Raw genomic sequence first — 27,881 nt, forward strand, 5'->3', positions numbered from 1 at the left:
CACTATGAATAAAAACACTATGAATAAAAACACTAAAAATAAAAACACTATAAATAAAAACACTGTGAATAAAAACACTATAAATAAAAACACTACGAATAAAAACACTATAAATAAAAACACTATGAATGAAAACACTATGAATAAAAACTCTATAAATAAAAACACTAAAAATAAAAACACTATGAATAAAAACTATGAATAAAAACACTATAAATAAAAACACTAAAAATAAAAACACTATTAATAAAAACACTACGAATTAAAACACTATGAATGAAAACTATGAATAAAAACTCTATAAATAAAAACACTAAAAATAAAAACACTATGAATAAAAACTATGAATAAAAACACTATAAATAAAAACACTATAAATAAAAACACTATAAATAAAAACTATGAATAAAAACACTATAAATAAAAACACTATAAATAAAAACACTATAAATAAAAACACTATGAATAAAAACTATAAATAAAAACACTAAAAATAAAAACACTATAAATAAAAACACTATGAATGAAAACACTATGAATAAAAACTCTATAAATAAAAACACTAAAAATAAAAACACTATGAATAAAAACTATGAATAAAAACACTATAAATAAAAACACTAAAAATAAAAACACTATAAATAAAAACACTATAAATAAAAACTATGAATAAAAACACTATAAATAAAAACACTAAAAATAAAAACACTATAAATAAAAACTATGAATAAAAACACTATAAATAAAAAAACTATGAATGAAAACACTACAAATAAAAACACTAAAAATAAAAACACTATAAATAAAAACTATGAATGAAAACACTATAAATAAAAACACTATAAATAAAAACACTACGAATAAAAACACTATGAATAAAAACACTATGAATAAAAACACTAAAAATAAAAACACTATAAATAAAAACACTGTGAATAAAAACACTATAAATAAAAACACTACGAATAAAAACACTATAAATAAAAACACTATGAATGAAAACACTATGAATAAAAACTCTATAAATAAAAACACTAAAAATAAAAACACTATGAATAAAAACTATGAATAAAAACACTATAAATAAAAACACTAAAAATAAAAACACTATAAATAAAAACACTACGAATTAAAACACTATGAATGAAAACTATGAATAAAAACACTATAAATAAAAACACTAAAAATAAAAACACTATGAATAAAAACTATGAATAAAAACACTATAAATAAAAACACTATGAATAAAAACTATAAATAAAAACACTAAAAATAAAAACACTATAAATAAAAACTATGAATAAAAACACTATAAATAAAAACACTAAAAATAAAAACACTACAAATAAAAACACTATGAATGAAAACACTATGAATAAAAACTCTATAAATAAAAACACTAAAAATAAAAACACTATGAATAAAAACTATGAATAAAAACACTATAAATAAAAACACTATAAATAAAAACTATGAATAAAAACACTATAAATAAAAACACTAAAAATAAAAACACTAAAAATAAAAACACTATGAATAAAAACTATGAATAAAAACACTATAAATAAAAACACTAAAAATAAAAACACTATGAATAAAAACACTATAAATAAAAACACTATAAATAAAAACACTAAAAATAAAAACACTATAAATAAAAACACTAAAAATAAAAACACTAAAAATAAAAACACTATGAATAAAAACTATGAATAAAAACACTATAAATAAAAACACTAAAAATAAAAACACTATAAATAAAAACACTATAAATAAAAACTATAAATAAAAACTATGAATAAAAACACTATAAATAAAAACACTAAAAATAAAACACTATAAATAAAAACACTAAAAATAAAAACACTATAAATAAAAACACTATAAATAAAAACACTATAAATAAAAACACTAAAAATAAAAACACTATGAATAAAAACACTATAAATAAAAACACTATAAATAAAAACACTAAAAATAAAAACACTATAAATAAAAACACTAAAAATAAAAACACTAAAAATAAAAACACTAAAAATAAAAACACTATAAATAAAAACACTATAAATAAAAACACTAAAAATAAAAACACTATAAATAAAAACACTAAAAATAAAAACACTAAAAATAAAAACACTATAAATAAAAACACTATAAATAAAAACACTAAAAATAAAAACACTAAAAATAAAAACACTATAAATAAAAACACTATAAATAAAAACACTACAAATAAAAACACTATGAATAAAAACACTATAAATAAAAACTATGAATAAAACACTATGAATAAAAACTATGAATAAAAACACTATAAATAAAAACTATGAATAAAAACACTATAAATAAAACACTATAAATAAAAACACTATGAATAAAAACACTATGAATGAAAAAACTATGAAAGAAAACAATATAAATAAAAACACTATGAATAAAAACACTATAAATAAAAACTATGAATAAAACACTATGAATAAAAACTATGAATAAAAACACTATAAATAAAAACTATGAATGAAAACACTATAAATAAAAACACTATGAATAAAAACACTATGAATAAAAACACCATGAATAAAAACTATGAATAAAAACACTATAAATAAAAACACTAAAAATAAAAACACTATAAATAAAAACACTATAAATAAAAACTATAAATAAAAACTATGAATAAAAACACTATAAATAAAAACACTATAAATAAAACCACTTGTGCTCCATTCATCAGGACTTCAGCCTTGTTTTGTTCAGACTGTACATACACACGTGTTGTCAAATATTGTAGAATATTGTTTTTGTACTCAGAACACACACATACACTGTAACAATATCTGTCATCTTTTATTTTCGATTTATTTTCTTCTTTTTAGTCTGTCTGTCTGTCTGTCTGTCTGTCTGTCTGTCCGTCCGTCCATCCGTCCGTCCGTCTGTCCGTCCGGATAAACTTGTATGGGTTCAGTCTGGTGTTAAATTCCTCTTTCTATCAGTTTTTTTTTTTTTTTTCAGTCTTGGGTGGATGTTTTGTTCAGTACCAGCTCCTGTTTCCATGGTAACCTGTTGGTCTAACAGACTCTGCTTCTGCTTCCTCCAGGGTTTAAACAGCGGACATCACTTTGCATTTATTACACAGAAACACTTTGCATATCTGAGGTTAGATGTGTTCATAAAGCTCCACTTTCCTCGTGGATTTCAGTCTTTAACCCAGTGTTTACTTTAACAGTTCCCATTTGAGTTTTTCCTGTAAACTGAACCTTTCTCAAGTGATTTATAACCATTAATTGTAATATTATCCTGTGTGTTTTGCATTGTTTCAGTAAAAATCATGGATTTCCCTACATTTAATTCACTGATCATATAGATGTTAGTTAAATCAGAAACACATGTTGTACGTATCTTGCGTGAAATGGAAGTTGAATGTGACTTTGACTAGTTCTAAAATGTCGGATGGGCATCATCCACCATGACCCAAAATGGAGAAGAGGAGGAACTGTAATGTTATTAGTTGTCTGCTTAATCTCAGCATTACAAAGTCGTTTTGCTTGAAGAGTCTTTTTATTTTTGCAAGTCTAAGTAACATTCTGAGTAATATTCCTATATAATAGTAATATTCTTTTTTTTTTTAGAGGTACAGAACAGTCAGGTTGGATTCGTGTGTGTGTATGTGTGTATGTGTGTGTGTGTATGTGTGTGGTTTTGATGAACTCACACCTGTCTGTGCTGAACTTAGAGCAGAGGTCAGAATCTACCTAAAAGATCTAATTTTACAGCTTCAGAATGTAATTGTGGTAAAGAGCATAGAGCAGAAAAAACAGATTTTGAATCTGGGGGAGTTTTGTGGTTCAGACATGCTAGCCTAACAGTGCAGGTGTTAAACTAGAGCTGTGCACGTGCAAAAGCATGAGCTTTTCTTAGAAATAACTTCTGGAGTGACTGACATGTTCTGCCCTTTAACTAACATTAACCAATAATAAGCATATGATGAATGATGTCACTGAATAATGGGAGTCTCCAAGAGTCACTAAAGACTAGAAAAAGGAAACAAAGGACACTCTTTTTTGGCGGCTTTTTCTTTTTCTCTCTGTGACGAAATGTGTGTTTGATGCTGGATTCTTTTTGTAACTTTTGCCTGAACAAATAAACCAAGCTATTGTTTTAACTTTTTAAAACTTCAAACCTTCTTTTTCAGTGAAATCTTCTTTTCTCCTGGTTTGGTCCGTCCATCTGAAACGTAACTGGTGAGTGAAATTTAAATTAGGTGACCCCCCCCCCCCCCCCCCCCTGGTGTTCAGCCTAAATGCAGTAGTCCAGAGCCACTGTGGGTCTAAAAACCTCTAGAACACGCAGCCTTTTGTCCAGATAACCGGGGATTTTTTGGTACTGAGGTGGTTTAAAGTTAAAAGAAACTGGGGCAGTAGTTCATTAACCGTAATGAATGGTGGTTTGTCAGATTTACTGCTGCTGTTTACACACAGAAAACTGAAAAAAAAATGCCACTTTTTCAACAAAATCTGTCATTAACTGAACATAACCCCAGTGGGTCCAACCTTATTTTGCTCATTTTTTATTCATTTAGTTCATTTTTTATTTTCGTTTTATAATTTTTCTTTTTTTTTTTTTTTTTGTTCATGGTATTGATCATTATTTTGTTGAGTTGTTATTCATTTTTGTTCATTTTATTGATCATTTTGGCTTTTTTATTCATCTCGTTGCTTATTGTATTCTTTTTTGCTTAACTTTCATTAACTTTTTGCTTATTTTTTCATGTTATTTGGGGTTTTCTATAGTTTTTGTTCATTTTAGTTCACTGCATTTCTTATTGATCATAACCCTAGTGTGTCCATCCACTGTCATTGATCCAATTCCGTGGGTTTTACTGATGAATTAATGTTGTAGAAGATGACGGTATTTCCATGGTAACTACAGAGCCTCAGAACGTCCAAATGTGGTCATATCTGATGACCATGAAAAGATGAAGAACTGTATTTTACACCAATTACTGACATGGATTGATAGGATTAGTGGATCAACAGGAATTAAACAGTTTAGATCAGTAGACGGTTTAGGTTAAAGGAGGACGTTTGGGTCTTTAAGGGTTAAAAGCAGACGTTCGGGTCTTTAAGGGTTAAAAGCAGACGTTTGGGTCTTTAAGGGTTAAAAGCAGACGTTCGGGTCTTTAAGGGTTAAAAGCAGACGTTCGGGTCTTTAAGGGTTAAAAGCAGACGTTCGGGTCTTTAAGGGTTAAAGCAGACGTTCGGGTCTTTAAGGGTTAAAAGCAGACGTTCGGGTCTTTAAGGGTTAAAAGCAGACGTTCGGGTCTTTAAGGGTTAAAAGCAGACGTTCGGGTCTTTAAGGGTTAAAAGCAGACGTTCGGGTCTTTAAGGGTTAAAAGCAGACGTTCGGGTCTTTAAGGGTTAACTGGTTAAAGGACGTGTCTGTTGTTTTTCCACTGTTCGTCTCCTCTGGGATCTGGAAGCAGATAACGGGATGTGTTTCAGACTCAACATGGGCACATGCTCTGACCCCCCCCCCCCCATTATCATTACACTTCAGCTCTAAACCCTTACGTCAGTGGTTCCAACCTTTTTTTCCTCCTGACCCCATTTTAACATCACACATTTCTGTCGACCCCAGACATTCAAAACAGACTCTCTTTTTTTGCTCAAATTATTGTGTTTTTGATCCTGTAATAGTTTTCTCTCCTCTGTTTCAAATCCAGGTTAATGTTAGAGGACATTTAGTCTATATAATGTATATTATTATGGATGGAGGCAGTAAATCCAGGTGTAGATTACTGCACAAAGGGAGAATTGGACTTTCCTTGGTCAGGATCTGTCCAGTCAGTCCAGCTGTGATTTACAAGGAGGACAGTTAATACTGAACAAAGAAGAACTCAAACTATGAATTATGAAAGAGCTGCAGCATCTGAAACTGACCACAATGAACATGTGACAGATAAACAGAACCACAGTGCTGCAGTTTCACACTCACAGTTTGTCTGCTATGGATTGGGTGTCATGGGGGTGTTTAGGACCCAAATACAGCACACACATTTGGAATCAGATCAGAATCTGTCTTTATTTAGAAACGCAGTACATGGAGCATGTGAAGGGACCAGACCCAGGGTGATGAACAGGTAGGACAACGATGATGAGAAAGAGTCCAGGATGAAAGGCAGGCGGGTTTATGGGGGTGGTGGTGGTCCAGGGTCATGCAGAGGTCCGAAACAGGAAGGAGACAAAGGAACAGAGCAGGAGTGTCTGACAGATACTGAAGCACCGTCTGAAACAGAACTGAGAGGAGAGAACTGAATCTGTCCTGCCAGTCTGAGGAGCTGCAGCTGAGTCTACAGGTGGTCAGAGGGGGCTGAGGAGGTGGGTGTGGCTGATGAGGTGGGCGTGGCTGATGGTGTAGGTGTGGCTGATGGGGTAGGTGTGGCTGATGGGGTAGGTGTGGTTGAGTGAGGTAGATGTGGTGAATGAGGTGGGTGTGGCTAATGAAGTTGGTGTGGCTAATGAGGTGAGTGTGGCTGATGAGGTGGGTGTGGCTGATGAGGTGGGTGTGGCTAACCCGGGGGTATTCAAACCTGGTCCTGCATGTTCTAGATGTTTCCTTCGTCCATCACACCTGGGAACCATTCCATCATTTTCATTCTCCTGCAGAACTTGATGAGGAGCTGATCATTAATTAAACCAGGTGTGTTTGAAGAGGGAACCATTTCAAACATGCAGGATACCAGGTCTGAATACCCCGGCCTTACATTAGTCCTATCTTTGGTCCACTCACAGCTGCACAGTAACACTGCTATTGAAGAAATCTGCCTGGAGGCCTTCACAGTCACTTCTGCAGGCCCTCTGGCAAAACAGAAGCCTCGCTGAAACTGCTCCTTCAACCAATCAGATTTTCAGTTGGCAACACCAGGGCCCTCTAGCAGGCGTACGGTAACGTCAGCGTATTCACATCCTGTGATTGGATAGTCAGAGAGCGGACTAGCCAAAGCTAGCAAACTGCATCTGTAGCAAGCTGCCCCAACAGAACTATAGTTGTGTTGGTTTAACAGCTGTTTAGTCCAAACACAACGGCTGAAGGAGGAGAAGAAATGGATTTGGATGCAGATTTATTGTCAGTCATTTCAAGACGGACTTTTCAAGAAAAGCTGGACATTGTTAAGAAAGGTCGGACAATTCCGAAGCTAGCAAGCCAGTCACAACCAGGAAAAGGATTTGTCCATCACTGTCACTCCACTAACTACGACCGGTACCCCGGTACCCCGGTACCCACACGGATAATGTGTACAACAGGGTAGTTGAACGTTTTTTTGAGGAAAGAAAGGAGGATGGATTTTGTGTACAAATAATCAGAATTTTTGGGAAGTAAATGTTGCTATTTTCCAAAATAAGTTAATGAGGTTATTATTGATGTTTTTTCTGTCAGCTGTAGCTGCAGTAGGAGACTCGTGCACCTCGGGTTTGTTTATTCAGTGAAGGCATTTACTGTGGCGACAGGAGTTATCCATCTGCGATGCAACGCCTCTTTATCCTGCATTTACTGCAGAATAAGATGGTTTTTAGAACCATGAAATAGTTCTTGAGGGGTGGATTGATTCAGATGGAGCACTACTGAAGGCCTAGGTGTGAAATGCACGGTCCACCACTGCTGGAATTCCATACAGACTCTTTTCATAAATGGAACATGAACAGTAGAACCCAACATCCCCCAAAAAAGTCAAAAAATACACCCCCCCCCCCCCAATTCCAGAGATAGGAGAGCCTTCTTTAATCTTTGTATAGTGATGAAGGGGGTGTCAGTGGGTTCTAACGGGACCAACCCTTGTCTGTTTGATCAGGGGGTCCAAGTGGACAGACGGGGTAAACAGGTCCACACGACAGACAGACGGGGGGGGGGGGGACAGGTCCACACGACGGCGGTGTCAGAGCTCCTGATGTGCATGAGGTTGGACAACATGGAAGAGAATGGGAGGAAGGAACGGAAGGAATCCAACGGAGAAGAGGAAGATGTCGACACGAGAGGAGGAAGTAGAGCATCTGTGTTAGTGTGGACTGAAACAACAAGCACACAACACAACACAACACGACACGACACAGCTGCAGTAGTACGGCTTTATTTAGATTAAAGAAGATGAAGTGAGGAGGAGGAACTGAACACACTGAAACTGAAGACACTGAAACTGAAGACACTTAAATAGTACACTTATATTTATAGTATATTTATAGTATATTTGTACAGCAGCACATTTATACACACAGAAGAAAAGAGAGAGAAAAAGAACCTGAGGGGAGTGGTCTGTAGATGGATGGATGGATACTTGACTGAATATACTTGGTTGTAATAAATTGTACAATATGTGTAAACATGGACATGAGTTCATTCATTCATTCATTTTCTGAACCCGCTTTATCCTCACTAGGGTCACGGGGGTCTCTTGGAGCCTATCCCAGCTACATAGGGGCGAAGGCGGGGTACACCCTGGACAAGTCTCCAGTTCATCACAGGCTGAACATATAGAGACAAACAATCACTGTCACATTCACACCTATGGGCAATTTAGATTAACCAGTTAACCTATCAGTGCATGTGTTTGGATGGTGGGAGGAGCCAGAGAACCCGGAGAGAACCCACGCAGACAGGAGGAGAACATGCAAACTCCACACAGAAAGGTCCCACCCCCTGTCGACTGGTGTTGGAATCAAACCCAGGACCTTCTGTCTGTGAGGCACGAGTGCTAACCACTGCACCACTGAGTCGCCCCATGAGTGAGTTATAAAGTTAAATAAATACATGGTGTGGACTATAGAGTATACAGAAGTACACAGAGGTACACAAGTACACAGAGGTACACAGAAGTACACAGAGGTACACAGAGGTACACAAGTACACAGAGCTACACAGAGGTACACAAGTACACAGAGGTACACAGAGGTACACAAGTACACAGAGCTACACAGAAGTACACAAAGGTACACAAGTACACAGAGGTACACAGAAGTACACAGAGGTACACAAGTACACAGAGGTACACAGAAGTACACAGAGGTACACAAGTACACAGAGGTACACAGAAGTACACAGAGGTACACAAGTACACAGAGGTACACAGAAGTACACAGAGGTACACAGAAGAACACAGAGGTACACATAGGTACACAGAAGTACACAGAGGTACACAGCAGTGATTGCTGGGTCAGAGTTGTGCAGTTGTACAGTTACTTCAGTTACTTCAGTTACTTCGTCGCTGTGTCTGAATCAGCATCGTGCTGATATCCGTTTACTGAACAGTGAACAGAGTGTGTTCTGTGTTTGTGTATCTGTCGTTTGTATTTGATGCGTGTACTTCTGTCTGTACTGTAATTTACCCCTAGTGGATCAGAAAGTACATTTAAAGTTGAACCTTGTGTGGCAGAAGCATCAGTGTCACCTCTGAAGTGATGCAGACTACTGTAGTATATGCCATCCACTGGTCCAAACAGTACAAACACTGACACCCAGTGGCTGTGTGTGTGTACTGCATCTGAGTACAAGGATGTAAGGAAACACACACTGAACCTGTTTAATAAACTTACAAATACAATAACTATCATAATCACATCAGTATAATAATCAGATTACATGCACTTCGTAAATATTATAATCTATAAACCCTAGTTTTGGTCCATTATTGGATTTATTTTCGTACTTAAGTAGTGACGTAGAAACAAGGTTGAATTTTTGGCCTTAATTCTGTTTTACATGAATATGTGTAGGATGTGTTAAAAGACTTGTTTTCATTAGTACAAGATCCACTAATATGTTTGTCTGTGGTAAATACTGTGCGTTTCTGTGCTTTAATTAACTTTTTTTTTTTTTTTTTTTTTTTTTTTTTTTACGTGTTTCATTAGTATTTTATACAGCCGAAGTGCGCATATGACTGACAGGCGGAAGAAGAAGTAGTTCCTACCAACTGGGCGTCATTTAGATCAGACCCAGAAAGTAGAGTTCTTTTCCATGGTGTTCCTGATCATGACAAACTACAAATTTACCCAAAGTTACTAAGATATCGACATTTTCTTTAAATGAGAATCGATTTCTAGAACCTACATATTTGGTATCGGTGAAATTGATATTATCGTATCCATCCGAACACTGCAAAACCGTTGTCATGGCAACCACCACACAGACGTAGGGAGCCGCAGTTTAGCTAGTGTCGTTTTTTTCACAGTTAAAGTAGTTAAAAGTGACTTTTTCCTTTACATGTTTAGAACAACTACAGCTTTAATCCAAGTGTTAATAAAACTCTTTGAAAATGCCAATGCCGAACAACACCACCGCAGCATCTACGAGAAAACAGGTAAAGAAATTAACACTAATTAGCAAAAAGTAACAGTCCAGCTAGGCTAAAGCTAACGAGTTTGGTTCAGCTTTTATATGACTGTCGTCTTTTCACACATGGTTGAAATGTCCAGAAGGGAGCTGGTGCCAAGTCAACAAAAGCTGCAAGTAGGAAAAAGGTGAGTTAAACTGAATATATTCACGAATTTGAACCAAATACTGGAGTTTTGTTCCTGAATCACTGTCCAGAAATGTACAAACCATGTCCCTCTGCAGTGTTTTTGATTAAAGCAAGACGTAAAAGTGTCGTTCCTGCCTCCTTACAGGATGAGGAGGAGGGTGTGGAGATGGTTGATGGTTTGGATGAAGCACCTGTGAAACCTAAAGATCAGCTGGAACTGAGTGAAGCTGTAAGAAACACATCTGGAGCTGCACCTCCCTCCTTTAAAGACACAGAATAGAATAGAATAGAATAGAATAGAATAGAATAGAATAGACTCTATTTGCCATTTACACAGATATATCACAGTATAGGTACAGTGGAATTCTTGTATGTTTCCCTGAGTCACGGAATCCACAGAAAAAACAAAAAAAAAGACATGAACAAAAACAGAAAGAAAACAAACAGCTAAAACATATAAAAACTGTTTTTGCACAAACAGAAATACACACTTGTAAAATAAAGCAGTGTATCAGATATAAATAAATAAAATGAATGTACTGCAAGGTAAAAACAAGTTATTGCACATTTGAATCAAAGTACTGGGAGGTAGAACAGGTTATTGCACATACAATTAAAAGCGTGGTGTTAAGTGTCTGTGAGAGCTGTCAGAGCACAGAGGTGGCGTTTCCTCTTCGCTCTATTGAAGACTTATGTTAACTCTTCTCATATGAAGTCTGTATTTGTATGTTCAATTTGTCAATAAAATAGATTGTTTAAACCATGTTAATTGTTATAATGTACATTATACTGTATATGATATCATTATCCTCATATTCATAATTAACTCATACACAAATGGACTAAAGTCTGTGGATCCGTTGAATCCAGGTATTGCTTTTCTAACAGGGGTCTGGGATCCAAAACAATAAGGACTAATGTCAGAATATAGTTTATATTATGGGATAGATATCAGTGCATTAGTTCGTTTGGGTTCAATTATTCTCTTTGTTTCTAAAATGAGTCAGGTGGTTTGGACTGAATTTATATCAACTTTTTTTTTTCTCCACTTTTTTTTTTCTCCCTGACTCTGATTTTCAATGTTCTTCCTCTAAATGTCTCTAATATTTTTCCTGCTCTGACTGTCAATAATTTCCATCTATTGTCATCTGACTGAGGAAGAAAAATCTACCATTAAACTACAGTGAAATATTGACGTTTATCAACTATAGGGACATAAATCTGTGGACACATCATGTCTCCAGCTGTCAGATGTCCTGTTCATGAGGATCAGACACAGAAACATCAATATTAATAATCAATAGGATATCCATCCCATAATATTAAACTATATTATAACATCTGTGTATTCGTTTGCTGTGAAGATAATGAAATGTTACAGTCACTTCAAATTCCTAATTATACATCAATGTATTTGACACTAACAACATTTTTGAAATGTGTACTAACATATGAAGTCTCTGTTTATATGTTCGATTTTTCACTAAAATATATTCAGTCACACAGAAAGTGGTCGCACTCATGGAAGCTGAACAAACCAAAACAAACATATTATGACTATTTTGACAACTCAAAGATATATTTGTTGTACAATGGAACAGAAACATTGAATTTAACATGATAAGTGTTCATTAAAGCGAAGAGAAAACACTGAAATGATCAGGACTTATTAGTATTTGGTTCTTTTCCTTAGAATTAAACTTGACTCAGATGACACAGGCCACTTTAACTCTGCTGTTTCTGTTTGATCTGTAATAACGTCAGGAGTTAAAGGAGGAAATCACACGGATCCTCACGGCAAACAACCCATTTGCCCCCCAGAACATCGTCCGCTACAGTTTCAAGGTAACAAACTCAGAACATCAGAGGTATCTCACATCCAGACAGACTGTCAGAGTTTGAGTCTGTGCCTTCACGTGTTAAATAGGACACACAAATGTACATCAAATACTGAGAATCATAGAAATGATTTCCATCAAGTCACCTCATGTATGTCCTGAACCTTTCCCTTCCCTTAAAATTATGGGTAAAAGTACTTAAATGAAAACTTTGAACTTGAAAACTTTACGTTGTTTGAGAATCATTCACTCAGAATCTTTTATTTTTAACCTCCACCACAAACTCAAATGAACTCATCGTGTTCTATTTGATGATGTTGTTGTTTTTTGTGTGTCGTAGGAGCGTTCGTACAAGTCGACCAGTGTGGTGGATCAGATGGCTGTTCATTTTGTCCTGGAGGGAAACCTCCTGCATCAGGACTCTGATGAGGCGCGTAGACTCCGGGCCAAGGAGGGGCTCTTTGAAGGTCACTCCTCTAACATACTGCAGTAGGACGGTGGATTTACTGATGGAAACCACGTGTTAACATGGATTTTTGTAGCATGTGCTATTACTGGATTCAGTTTTTTTGTTGTAATGCATGCATCGTACCACAGGGGGTCAGTAGTGTCTCTAGTGCCATAAAATGAATCAATAATTTGGTGTTTTAAAGGAATGAACGTATATGTGTAAACTCTGAGCACTTCCACCTGTAGGAATGTTCTAAAACAGTCGGTTTACTTTCATAACAGTCCACTGGTCTGCTGATGTGTTTGTGCAGAGACGACAGTGGTGGATGCTGAAGCAGAACCTGAGGAGGAGGAACCAGAAACCCCGGTACTGAACATATGAAACCCAGAGCGGTGGTTAGTGTTGGACAGTGTTATGGATGTGATGATTTCAGAGTGGGTTTGGTTCCAGGCCACTCCAGTAGAGGACGGAGGGGACATGGAGGAAACAGGAGAGGACGACAGACCGGACAGTGTCGCCTCCAAAACCGACAAGAAGGAACCCAAACTGACCAACCAGTTCAACTTCAGTGAGAGAGCCTCTCAGACGCTCAATAATTCACTGAGGGTACTTCAGAACACACACACACACACACACACACACACACACACACACACACACACACACACACACACACCATCACAAAGACAAAGTCCAAACATTTATGTTTATGTGACTCAACTGTACTGTACTATATATTATATACAATATACTGCATACTATATACTAAACTAACACTATACTGTACTATACTAAACTAATATTATACTGTATTATACTAAACTAATACTATACTGTACTATACTAAACCAATACTACACTCTACTGTACTATACTAAACTAATACTATACTGTACTATACTAAACCAATACTACACTCTACTGTACTATACTAAACTAATACTATACTGTATTATACTAAACTAATACTATACTCTACTGTACTAAACTAATACTATACTCTACTGTACTAAACTAATACTACACTCTACTGTACTATACTAAACTAATACTATACTGTATTATACTAAACTAATACTATACTCTACTGTACTAAACTAATACTACACTCTACTGTACTATACTAAACTAATACTATACTGTATTATACTAAACTAATACTATACTCTACTGTACTAAACTAATACTACACTCTACTGTACTATACTAAACTAATACTATACTGTATTATACTAAACTAATACTATACTCTACTGTACTAAACTAATACTATACTCTACTGTACTATACTAAACTAATACTACACTAATATTACACTATACTAACTTAATACTATATTATACTGTACTATACTAACCTAATGCTTTACTATACTGTACTATGCTATACTAATACTATACTGTCTCTGTACGTTGGAACTCTTATTTTTCTGTAGGACAGATGCTGCCAAACTGAACCTCCGCCTCGTGTTACCTTCTCGGATACTGCTAATCAGGTGGTGTAGACCCTGACTTGTTTCAAAAACTTGTTTTCGCCTGGCTTGTTTTCACTCAGTAAATAACGGCTGTTTTGTTGTTGCAGTGGAAGACCTATGACATGTATGAGATGGAGACGGAGAAGCAAGAAAAAAATAAAGACAAACAGAACGCCACACCAAAGAAGGAGAACGACAACAGCAAGAAGAAGATGATGCTGATAGAGACTCAGGTATATCACCTGCCTGTCTACAACACAGCATTAGTACCTCTAATTATTCCATTTATGTGTCAAATTTAAGAGGTGATGTGAAGTGTTTATCAAATATTAAGAAATAATGATAAATGGTCATTAGACTGTTGACAATAAAAGGCTGGGAAGTTCTGCCAAAGCCACTGAATGTTCATACTGTGGACTTATGTGACCACTAGAGGGAGGAGTGAGTCACTCTGCCAGTGTCCTATGGTGGGAAAACAAGCAACACGGGGTCTTTGACCAAAGCATCAGAAAGAGATAAGGTGGCATGAGAACCATTAAGAAACAACTTCTAGAGTCAAACAAAGTGACAAAGTGATTAAAGCTAGAATCACTGTTGTTTTTCCAATGAAATCAGCTCGAAATGAGGAGTGGAGTTTGACGGGGAAATGACAGAATGTTTAACTATTTATATTGACTTTTGTCGTTTGTTGATCCACGGTTCAGACTAAACTGTGACAGCTCTGACCTTGTTTGTTGGATTCTAAACAGATCTTTACTTCAGCTACTGACACAAACCAAACAGAAAACAGAGATGATTAGTGGTTTTACTGTGGCTGTTTTCAGTCTAGAAATACAGCTAAGCTAACACAGCTGACAGAGCTATAATGTAAACTATCAGCTGATGCAACACGTTATTTTAATCGACTGTCAAAGTAAAACGATGAGTATGTATGAATTTTAGTTTTAAATAAAACTTGATGACTCCGTAATACAGATGTGGAAACTCTGAGTTTTATCCTTTATTTGTTGACAGATCCAGTCTGTGGACACATAGGTTTGGTTTGTCTGTGTTTTTGGTTCTAAGTGTGTTCTGGTTCATAACATTTCTCTGCTGTTGAGAGGTCAGAATAGTAATACTACATATAAGCCCTTTAAATTAACACTACCTACTGTTCATGGCGACTATTCTTTGTGATCATTATGTTCTGCGTAAACCTCAGCATTAGAATATGAGCATTTTCCACTCAAATATATCGTTTCATTTTCAGAGTGACACCATCACTAAAGTGTTAAAACCGGCCAAGATCTTGGAACGAATGTGCAACCAGAACATATGTGATGACATAGCACAAGGTTTGTTCCACTGAAAGTACAGTTAAGTCTTTAAAAAAAAAAAAAAAAAAAGAAAGAAAAAGGGTTTATGTGTCACTTCATAGATGTTTCTTTTGTCTGTCTGTGTTCTGTCATGGTTTTAAGACTTCAAATACTTTGAGGATGTGTCGGATGAGTTCAGGGACCAGAAGGGGACTCTCCTTCCACTGTGGAAGTTCCACTATGAAAAAGCCAAACTGTCTGTCACTGCCCTCTGCTGGTCAGTTTCATCAAATCTGTCAATGTTCCCATAAACAGACTCCCCACCATACACACAGATTTGGAAATAAGTATGAGCTCACCTGTGCTTTAGTGTAGAACTTGGATATTATAGACCTTCAGCGTGCACTTCTGACCTGCTTTTCTTTGAATATTCATTGTTTCTTAACGTAAGGCTGAGAAATTGTTGGTATTATGTTGCTTTTGCCTTTAGTGAATTTATTACACATATTTTATGTCTTATACCAGATTTTCACTTTTTCACATTAGACCTTAAATGGCTTTAAGTCACATTTATGACAAATGTTGATTTTCACTAAGTTCTCCCAGTGGTCCATTAATAATATCCTGTACAGTTTATGCACTTGTACTACCGGGTGAGCGTTGAGCTGCATCTGTCCAGCATTTTAAAGTAACACTAGTGAGTGTATCTGTGACTGATGGGAAGATGCACTGACTGACTGATGCCTTTGTGATAAAACAGGAACAAGAAATATCAAGACCTGTTTGCTGTAGGAATGGGATCATGTAAGTACAGAAGAGGACACAGTTTGTCATTTCATACGCAGGGTTCAATCTCCACACATTGTCACAGATAATTTTAATATTCTTTAACAATACCACAGTTGAATTAGCCTTGTAATAGTCCTTTTCTCCAGACTGTAACTGGAGTTCCTAACCCTTGTCTTCCTCCTGTTGGTCCTTTTCTGTACAGATGACTTCAGTAAACAGGGCCATGGTATGCTTGTGTTCTACTCTCTGAAGAACTCGGCCTTCCCAGAGTACATCTATCCCACCAGCTCTGGCATCTTGTGCCTGGACATCCATGAGCTCCATTCCCACCTGGTGGCTGTGGGCTTCTACGACGGCTGTGTGGCCGTCTACAACCTGAAGGAGGAGGGGCAAGAACCTGTCTATAAGAGCACAGCCAAGACTGGGAAACACACCGATCCTGTCTGGCAGGTAAGTACCCTAACCTTAACCTATCCTTACTACCCCTCATCCTAATCTTACCCCTTACTCTTAACCTTACCCTAAACCTTATCCTAACCCTAACTTTAACCCTATCCCTACCCCTAACCTTTATCTTAACTCTACTCCTTACCCTAACTCGGTGAAGGCAGGAGGTGGACCACTGTGTGTTATTCAGACTCATATCTTGGCTCTGTTAACTCTCATCTTAAGAGCTTCCATCAACCAGCTAATTGGGAATGTAGATTAATTAATTTACTATCATTAATTTAGCTCTATATTTTTCACACAGACCTCCAGTTTTTATCTCACCAGTCGATTGGTCATGAGCTGTTGTAAAGGTGCTGTGTCCAGAAATTTAGATTTTTGTATTTTTTATTAATATTTTCAAATATTCTACCTGTTCCTTTCCTTCTGCTGGTCCTTCCGTTGATGGTTTAGAACAGGGGTCTCAAACTCAGATCCTCGAGGGCCGGTATCCTGCATGTTTTAGTTGTTTCCCTCTTCCAGCACACCTGACGGTCGTTACCAGGCTTCTGCAGAGCTTGATGGTAGGCTTATCATTTGAATCAGGTGTGTTGGAAGAGGGATACATCTAAAACATGCAGGATTAGTGGCCCTTGAGGACCGGAGTTTGAGACCCGTGGTTTAGAACATGTAAATGGTTCCGGATATCAGTCTAGTTCCTATTGGTCACTGATAGAAGTCATATCTGGACTGTGATTGGATGAGTTGAGTTCTCCTCCAGTGAAAGTCCCGGCCACATCTATGGTTAGATTGATGTGCATCCAGACCACAGAACTGGAACATAGAAAAGAACCTGACATAGGACACATTTTCCTGGTTCTGATCAACATAGAACAGACACTGATGGACAGGGACACTGGAACTGTTTTGTAGGTTGTTGTTTTTTTTTAATGTGTAAGTAACATTGTTCTGTTGTGTGTCATTCAGGTGCAGTGGCAAAATGATGACATGGACAACAACCACAATTTCTATTCTGTTTCCTCTGATGGCCGAGTCGTGTCCTGGACCCTGGTTAAGGTTAGATACACAAACACACTAATAATTCACTGTTATTATTCCATATGTGAGACACAACTGCAGATCCAGGTCCTGACACCAGGCACCGCCCTCCTCTACGTCCGAAATAAAATAAGACAAAAACTAAGTGTACAAGTAAAGAACAACGGAGGTTCAGGATGGCATGACTTTTTGTGTACTCACATTACTCAGTCACCTGCTGCTTTATGTTTGGACACATACAGTCTGATTTGTGTGGTTATTTTATAATGTACATGTTAAATACAGTCTTATTTTTGTGGTTATTTTAATTTACGTGTTAAATACAGTCTTATTTTTGTGGTTATTTTAATGTACATGTTAAATACAGTCTTATTTTTGTGGTTATTTTAATGTACATGTAGTGCCTGTAGCCTGATTTGAAAGAAAACACTACAACACATACATTCTCTCTAGGTTCGGAAAGCTGGTAATAGTCATGCAATGATACCATAAAGTTAACAGTTGACAATTTATTGCAACAACAATAACACTTGACAGTGTATGAAAATAAAAGGTACCCAAAACAAACCACAATAAAATAAAATAGAGCTCTTCCCCAAAGAATTGAAAAATAATAAAATAAAATAAATAAAAGTTCAAATAAATTGTCCCTCCTTCTTTCTCAGAAGGTACGTGCTCAGTTCAGTTCTGTGTCTTGTGTGTGTAATGGTCTATTCAAATGGTTACTACCCAGGTAGATTTTGAGTATGAAATGTTCTTATCTGCATCACAAATGAAGTGAAGCGATGTCTTTAGTTCCTCGGAGTGGATCCCACAGTTAGCCAGACCGTGCACCGTTCCGTCTGAGTTGTTCGTCCTTCCTGGCTCACCACCGAACCACCTTGGTTCGGAATTTGAGTCAAATCCAAATCCAGCAAAACGAAAAAACCAGTCTACACATACAGTGCAGAACAAAAAATCATTACTCTCTATTCAAATCATGACATCTTTCTGTTTCCACTTCTCATTCTATTACTATTACACTCAATACCGAGATACAGAATACAGCAATCAAAGCATTGTAAATGAGATTTACAGTACATCTTAAGTATTTCAATCATGACAATGACCTATCATGAACTTATATCTTAGTATAAATGCACTTATTTATTTAAATAAAGCATTATTTGTATTTTAAAACAGCTCTACAAATCAATATTTATCTTTTAAACCATCAATTGTATATCTTTTTAACCCTTCTTTTTAAACAAAATGAATATTTTAACATCTTCAGTGCAGTAAAACCCATAATGCACATTACATTTATCAACAAAGACTTCCTCTATCTATCATAACTGGCATCATATGCTGTCTCTTTCTCTCTCATATGTTACAGTAGTGGCATTTTAGCTTAACAAGCCACACATGAGCATTCGTATTGCAGACAATACTTAAATTAGCCTAGTAGTGCTAACCTCAATTAATGTTAGCCTCCCGCTAGCTCGGCTAGCGATCGTTCTAAAGCTACTTTTCAAGTTCACAATGATACAGCTGGTACCGCCGTGGGTTTAAAACATTGGAAAAACGTTTCAGGTAACATATCAGGAACTCCGACTGGTCTTATGTATATACTTCTATGAACAGGAATTTTCTCACACAACAAGCTAATATCCAAAAGCTAACCACGAGGCTTATTCTCTAGCATGTAGCATTTTCTTAGCGGAGTTCTCACAGAGGACACAGTGAAACAGGTTCTTCTCTCTCTTACGCACATTCACACGGCTTCTCCTAATAACAAAAGACCTATCAAGACACTGCGTGAAGATTATTTGATGATTTACATGGTTTCCGTCATGTTACATACCCCGGTTTGTCAGCTCGTTCCTAATGCATGTGCTCTGGTCAGTGTGTCGCTCTAAGATGGCGCTCACACAGACTGAGGTCACATTCAAAAATCACTCCACAGGGCTAATGGGCCACCTTGGTTTAGTGAGCATGTGGGTTACATACATGTTAAATACAGTCTTATTTATGTGGTTATTTTACTGTATATGTTACAGTCTTATTTATGTGGTTATTTTAATGTACATGTTACAGTCTGGTTTATGTGGCTATTTTAATGCTTCTGTCTGATCCTTTCATTCTCTGTGGGTTTGTTTGTTGCAGAATGAGCTGGTTTTCACAGATATTATCAGACTGTCACTGAATGGAGCTGTTTCTGAGGGTCCAGAGGCTGTGCATGAACCCATCGTAGGTGAGGATCGGACAGGTTCATGTAAACCACTCAGTCCACAGGTGTTTTAGTCCAGAACCTGCGCAGTATGTTTGGACTCCAACAGCCGATGCCTGTCGTTCACAGTGGGCGGGACATCCTTTGACTTCCACAAACACATCGACTATCTCTTCCTAGTTGGCACCGAGGTGGGGCAAATATACAAGGTATGTCCCATGGATGTCTCAGGGCTGGGTTTTACAGAATGGCATTAATGCTCGGTGCAGTGACATCCATCATGCTACTGATGTGGAAGGAGAATCACAGCATGTGTTGTTATACTTCAGGATCCATTTGTGTCAATGTCACCGACATAGTATGAGTCAAGGAAGTTATTTTAATAATACACTCCAACATACATGGAAACAATACAAACATCACTAAAACAATATTAAGGACGCATCGTAAATGTTCAGCTTAATGTAATTCAGAAATACACTGAGGAAATTCCACCTCAGACTATGTGCAGGAAAATGACACTTTACCTTCATGTCAGTGTCCAGTCTTCGGTTCTATTCTGTTCGGTTCTGTCCACTGTTTCCTTTCATTCACACTCACTGCTCTTACATTGTACTTCACTGGAGCACCAGGCTTCTGTTCAGTATAAAAGCTGTGTTTCATACCAAACAGTATACAGACACAGTTATACAGATGGAAAGAAGCTCATGGATACCAGTGTATAATGGTTCCTTATTAGGGGATAACGGCCCCCTACCATCATATTAGGGCAGGGGTGTCAAACTCCAGTCTTCGAGGGCCAGTATCCTGCATGTTTTAGATATTTCCCTCTTCTATCACACCTGGTTCAGTTAATGATCAGCTCATCATTATGCTCTGCAGAAGCCTGATAATGATGGAATGGCTTCCAGGTGTGAAGGAAGAGGGAAATATTTTAAACATGCAGGATACCGACCCTCCAGGACCAGAGTTTCACACCCCTGTATTTAGGGTATAACAGTCCTCTACCGTCATATTAGGGTATATGTACAGATCTGAGTACGGGGACTGAACCCAAATGCAAGACCCAGAAGCAGATGTAAAAGTTTACAGTGTTTATTCAACACAGGTTTAACTGACAAGTCAAGGACTGTGTTAGAATACAGATTCTTGAGGTTACACAGTTCAGGGTTCTTCTCAAGGTTTGTGAGACGGACCCTCACAGCCCGGACCGAAAACACACGTCAGGTATCCGACTAGGGGAGAGCAGAGGGATGTCAGTAAACAGACCAGGTCATACACGGTGAGGCAAACAGATAGGCAACAGTACATTGGGATAAGACAAGCTCACATACCAGGAAGACAGGCAAAAGGTCGAACACACGTTGAGACAGACAGGAGTCGGGCAGAAAGGCAGAGGTCCAGAAAAACAATCCAGGTCACAAACAGGCAGACAGAAAAACAGGATCCAAAAACACTGGTAAGTAACACACTAGGCGATACGAACTGGCACAGGACAGGGGAAAACACAGGGCTTAAATACACAAGAGGGAGGGAAGACAATGAGACACAGGTGGAGCAAATCAGGGCGGGGACAGGTAATCACACACAGGTGGAACTGATTAGGGAAAGGAAGCAAAGACACCAGACATGACACATGAGGAGAACTTAACAAAATAAAACAGGAAGTGACAGACAAAACACACAAGACAGACAAAACCAGACTAATGTCTGGTGGCAGATGTGACAGTATGTCAGTATATAATGGTAAGGAAATTAAGAAAATGAATATACTTGTTATACATTTATAAATAAAATACGGTATAAAGGCTAATGCATATACTTGTCACATAAGTTGATTAAAACAAAAGGCCAGTCCTCAGATTTCATTTCCTTCATTTATTTCAGGTGGTAGTACAGTTGGTACCAAATGGGTTCCATTTAAAATATTCAGCCTAAACAGTTGTGTTGCTGTGTTTTTGTACATCTGAAGTGTGTGTGTTCACTGGGCAGTGTTCAAAGGCCTACTCCACCCAGTTCCTGGAGACCTATGAGGCCCACAGCATGGCCGTGGACGCTGTGAAGTGGAACCACTTCCATCCAAAGGTTTTCATCTCATGCAGTTCAGATTGGACCATCAAGATCTGGGATCATACCATCAAGTACGACTCCACACATTCTAAAAGAGCTCCAGATGAAGTGGAAGTGTCAGTTGTACTTCTAGTTTGTTAGTTGTACTTGTCACCAACAGTGGATAGATTCTGGTTAATACTTCACTCATAGAGACCCATAGCTACTTTATGTCAGTTCCCGAATGAAGAAGTTCAATATTTCTCAGGGCTGGTGTCTCTTTAAATGTAATTAAGGGTGAGTAGCTGTAGTTTAGTTTATGTGTTAGTATCCTAACACCCACTGATTACCTGTGCCAAAGAGGTTCTGTTTTCATCAGGGTTGGTTTGTTTGTCTTTAAGCAAAATAACTCAAAAAGTTATGGATGGATTTAGATGAAATTTTTTAGGAAATGTTGATACTGGCACAAGGAACAAACCATAAAATTTTGGTATTGATTTTGGGGGTGGACTGATCTGCCTTGGCAGAGGTCTGCACTCTCCGAGTGCTTTTCTAGTTACTTCTGTAATTTACCGTTACCAACTGCATCCCCATAAGTTACTTTTTCTTCCGTTTTCTCTGTTTTTAATATAATAACCTTTGAATTCACTCAGAGCTTTAATGAACATCTACATGATCAGTGAATTAAATACTGGAAAATACATGATTTACACTGAAAAATGTAAAATACAGAGGATAATATTACAATAAATGGTGATAAATCACTTAAAAAAGATTAAATAGAGAGAAAAATTTGTTTAGGAGCTGACAAAAACATAGCTGTGGGTGTTTATGGGTGTAGATTCCTTCAGAATGCTTAGTTTGGATTCCAAACACCGTTTTTCATAGATCAGTAACCGTCTGTTCATTCCAGACTGTTTTTCCCACAGCGTGGCAAGGTTATTATCATTAACGAAAACTAACGAAATGACGAAAACTAGAATTGAAAATACATTTTCGTTAACTGAAATAAATAAAAACTATAATTAAAAGAAAAAAACGATAACTGAAACTGTATTGTGTGTTTACAAAACTAACTAAAACGTATAAAAATTTACAGATCATATTCCCTTCGTTTTCGTCTTTGCCAATGTCTCATTTATACGAAATCGATTTATTTCCCTCAAGCAATTTTATCTGCTGTCACCATACGACACTTTTTGGTCCGTTACTTGTGTTCACTTGTGGTTTCCAGTCGTCTTCTGGTCCCCACTCTACCTGGAAACATGGAGACTAAAGTTGGAAGAAAGCAGCAGAGTCCTGTCTGGGATTTATTTGAATACGACGACAGAGAAGAAGAGAAAAGAGACGACTAAACTACAACTAAACTAAAACTAAACTAAGACTAAGCATTTAGAAAAAAATGAAAACTAATAAAATCTAGCAAACCTGCTCTAAAAACAAATTAAAATGAACTGAATTAGAGAAAAAAGTCCAAACTAAAAAAAAACTGAACTAGAATGAAAAATGCAAAACTATTATAACCTTGCAGTGTGGACAGAGTTGTAGATTTCTTGTCTGTTTTTTTTTTTCAGTTCTCCCATGTTCACCTTTGACCTGAATTCAGCTGTTGGAGACTTTGCTTGGTCACCGTATTCTTCGACTGTGTTCGCTGCTGTCACCACAGACAGAACAGTAAGATTTACAGCCAACGCTGCGTCACACATGAAACAGAAGTAGATTACCTCAGAATGGACCAGGATTTATTTATTACACACACACATTTATAATGCATGTATGTGTTTTTTATGTGCACATGCACAGAACTTATCTAAGTAACTTTAGCTCATACAGTCACATATTCATGACATATCATTTAAGTTTAAGGTCATGACGGTGAGAAGACGATAAACCTGTGTGTTTCAGGTTCATGTGTTCCATAAACCCGTGTGTTTCAGGTTCATGTGTTCCATAAACCCGTGTGTTTCAGGTTCATGTGTTCCATAAACCCGTGTGTTTCAGGTTCATGTGTTCCATAAACCCGTGTGTTTCAGGTTCATGTGTTCCATAAACCCGTGTGTTTCAGGTTCATGTGTTCCATAAACCCGTGTGTTTCAGGTTCATGTGTTCGATCTGAGCGTCAACAAAGACCAGGCTCTGTGTCAGCAGACGGTGGTGTCCAAGAAGAAGACCAAGCTGACTCACATCGACTTTAACCCCGTCTATCCCATCATCATCGTGGGTGATGATCAAAGCTGTGTCACCAGCCTCAAACTCTCCCCTAACCTTCGCAGGACTCCCAAAGTAAGGGTCCCATCGGCTTCTAGAGCTTTCCTTAACGCTCCAACGTATTTTCCACTGTTGGTTCTTTGTGACAAACAAAAGGAGTTTTTTCAACTTTGTAAACTAGTTCAGTCTGGTCCCTCTGCCACCCCTGTAGATAAATGGGTCAGGGTTAGGGTCAGGGTACAGCCTGTTGGGGTTGGGGTCAGGGTTAGGGCTGACAGAGGAAAAAATAATATAGACGTCTGTCCTACCCACAATGCCACTGGAGAACTTCTAGATCAGGGGTCGGCAACCTGCGGCTCCAGAGCCGCATGCGTCTCCTCCTCCTCCTTGTATTTGCTCCTCCCTTTACTGCGTCTCTTCCTCCTCCTTGTATTTGCTCCTCCCTTTACTGCGTCTCTTCCTCCTCCTTGTATTTGCTCCTTCCTTTACTGCGTCTCCTCCTCCTCCTTGTAGTGGCTCCTCCCTTTACTGCGTCTCCTCCTCCTCCTTGTAGTGGCTCCTCCCTTTACTGCGTCTCCTCCTCCTCCTTGTATTTGCTCCTCCCTTTACTGCGTCTCCTCCTCCTCCTTGTAGTGGCTCCTCCCTTTACTGCGTCTCCTCCTCCTCCTTGTAGTGGCTCCTCCCTTTACTGCGTCTCCTCCTCCTCCTTGTAGTGGCTCCTCCCTTTACTGCGTCTCTTCCTCCTCCTTGTATTTGCTCCTCCCTTTACTGCGTCTCTTCCTCCTCCTTGTAGTGGCTCCTCCCTTTACTGCGTCTCCTCCTCCTCCTTGTATTTGCTCCTCCCTTTACTGCGTCTCCTCCTCCTCCTTGTAGTGGCTCCTCCCTTTACTGCGTCTCCTCCTCCTCCTTGTAGTGGCTCCTCCCTTTACTGCGTCTCCTCCTCCTCCTTGTAGTGGCTCCTCCCTTTACTGCGTCTCTTCCTCTTCCTTGTAGTGGCTCCTCCCTTTACTGCGTCTCCTCCTCCTCCTTGTAGTGGCTCCTCCCTTTACTGTGTCTCTTCCTCCTCCTTGTATTTGCTCCTCCCTTTACTGCGTCTCCTCCTCCTCCTTGTAGTGGCTCCTCCCTTTACTGCGTCTCCTCCTCCTCCTTGTAGTGGCTCCTCCCTTTACTGCGTCTCTTCCTCCTCCTTGTAGTGGCTCCTCCCTTTACTGCGTCTCCTCCTCCTCCTTGTAGTGGCTCCTCCCTTTACTGCGTCTCCTCCTCCTCCTTGTAGTGGCTCCTCCCTTTACTGCGTCTCCTCCTCCTCCTTGTAGTGGCTCCTCCCTTTACTGCGTCTCCTCCTCCTCCTTGTAGTGGCTCCTCCATTTACTGCGTCTCCTCCTCCTCCTTGTAGTGGCTCCTCCCTTTACTGTGTCTCCTCCTCCTCCTTGTAGTGGCTCCTCCCTTTACTGCGTCTCCTCCTCCTCCTTGTAGTGGCTCCTCCCTTTACTGCGTCTCCTCCTCCTCCTTGTAGTGGCTCCTCCCTTTACTGCGTCTCCTCCTCCTCCTTGTAGTGGCTCCTCCCTTTACTGTGTCTCCTCCTCCTCCTTGTAGTGGCTCCTCCCTTTACCAGCTGCCATTCTCCTGTGCATGGTCAAACCAGCCGCTAGCGTTTTTCTTGTGCGCTACTCATTCGACAGTTACAGTAGATGAGCTGCATGGAGCGAATGTGCCTTCAGGACAACAGAAGGAAGGGCTCATTTCTGCTCTACGTTAAAGACGCAGACGGATACAGACGGAGGGTTCTGTCCGTCCTTTGTTTATTACTCACGTAATTCTGTCCGTTTTACAGGAGAATATGGAGCAGTACAACTGGGAACTGTGGAGGAAGTGTTGAGTTTAGAAGAGAATAATTTCCATAAATAGCGATACTTTTCATAGAGCGACTATGAGTATGAGTACTGTGTACTTTTGGGGTAATCCTACAACAGATTCCCTTCCAAGCTACAAAAGTGTTTGTTTTTTCATCTGAAATAGGCTTTAATTCTAAATTCATTGATGCATAAAATTATGATTTCCAATAAGTACCTCGTTAGATCTGCTTTTCTTGTTCCTTTATTGTTAATGACACGACTGCTGAGTTTGTGGTCTGAACCAAAGCTCAGAAAGCAGGAGCTCAGGTCACTGCTGCTCTGTGTTCATGTGCAGGGGAAGAAGCGCCAGGAGCTGCCCAAGGGTCCAGAGACAGAGGTGGCCAAGATGGAGCAGCTGCTGCGACTGCTGAGGGAACCAGATCCAACCACTGTTTAAGACTGCTGAGGGAACCAGATCCAACCACTGTTTAAGACTGCTGAGGGAACCAGATCCAACCACTGTTTAAGACTGCTGAGGGAACCAGATCCAACCACTGTTTAAGACTGCTGAGGGAACCAGATCCAACCACTGTGTAAAGACTGCTGAGGGAACCAGATCCAACCACTGTTTAAGACTGCTGAGGGAACCAGATCCAACCACTGTTTAAGACTGCTGAGGGAACCAGATCCTACCACTGTTTAAGACTGCTGAGGGAACCAGATCCAACCACTGTTTAAGACTGCTGAGGGAACCAGATCCTACCACTGTGTAAAGACTGCTGAGGGAACCAGATCCAACCACTGTTTGAGACTGCTGAGGGAACCAGATCCAACCACTGTTTAAGACTGCTGAGGGAACCAGATCCAACCACTGTTTAAGACTGCTGAGGGAACCAGATCCAACCACTGTTTAAGACTGCTGAGGGAACCAGATCCAACCACTGTTTAAGACTGCTGAGGGAACCAGATCCAACCACTGTGTAAAGACTGCTGAGGGAACCAGATCCAACCACTGTTTAAGACTGCTGAGGGAACCAGATCCAACCACTGTTTAAGACTGCTGAGGGAACCAGATCCTACCACTGTGTAAAGACTGGTTAGGGAACCAGATCCAACCACTGTTTGAGACTGCTGAGGGAACCAGATCCAACCACTGTTTAAGACTGCTGAGGGAACCAGATCCAACCACTGTTTAAAGACTGCTGAGGGAACCAGATCCAACCACTGTTTAAGACTGCTGAGGGAACCAGATCCAACCACTGTTTAAGACTGCTGAGGGAACCAGATCCAACCACTGTTTAAGACTGCTGAGGGAACCAGATCCAACCACTGTTTAAGACTGCTGAGGGAACCAGATCCAACCACTGTTTAAGACTGCTGAGGGAACCAGATCCAACCACTGTGTAAAGACTGCTGAGGGAACCAGATCCAACCACTGTTTAAGACTGCTGAGGGAACCAGATCCAACCACTGTTTAAGACTGCTGAGGGAACCAGATCCTACCACTGTTTAAGACTGCTGAGGGAACCAGATCCAACCACTGTTTAAGACTGCTGAGGGAACCAGATCCTACCACTGTGTAAAGACTGCTGAGGGAACCAGATCCAACCACTGTTTGAGACTGCTGAGGGAACCAGATCCAACCACTGTTTAAGACTGCTGAGGGAACCAGATCCAACCACTGTTTAAGACTGCTGAGGGAACCAGATCCAACCACTGTTTAAGACTGCTGAGGGAACCA

General features: G+C 38.7%; 1 protein-coding gene across 1 annotated transcript; it reads left to right on the forward strand.

Moving 5' to 3' along the window:
• Positions 1–10,192: 10,192 nt before the first annotated feature.
• dnai1.2 (dynein, axonemal, intermediate chain 1, paralog 2) lies at positions 10,193–26,649 on the forward strand. The gene is made up of 20 exons (XM_030152938.1): positions 10,193–10,348; positions 10,464–10,508; positions 10,656–10,739; positions 12,275–12,355; positions 12,689–12,815; positions 13,110–13,165; positions 13,250–13,405; positions 14,235–14,294; positions 14,381–14,506; positions 15,523–15,607; positions 15,731–15,845; positions 16,329–16,372; positions 16,560–16,807; positions 17,771–17,860; positions 19,988–20,075; positions 20,181–20,260; positions 22,044–22,192; positions 23,675–23,774; positions 24,198–24,383; positions 26,496–26,649. The coding sequence occupies exons 1-20, from the start codon at positions 10,304–10,306 to the stop codon at positions 26,595–26,597; spliced, it is 2,067 nt and encodes a 688-aa protein (XP_030008798.1). The 5' UTR covers positions 10,193–10,303; the 3' UTR covers positions 26,598–26,649.
• Positions 26,650–27,881: the final 1,232 nt, after the last annotated feature.

Source organism: Sphaeramia orbicularis, chromosome 13 (genome assembly GCF_902148855.1).
Source record: "Sphaeramia orbicularis chromosome 13, fSphaOr1.1, whole genome shotgun sequence".
NCBI lineage: Eukaryota > Metazoa > Chordata > Actinopteri > Kurtiformes > Apogonidae > Sphaeramia > Sphaeramia orbicularis.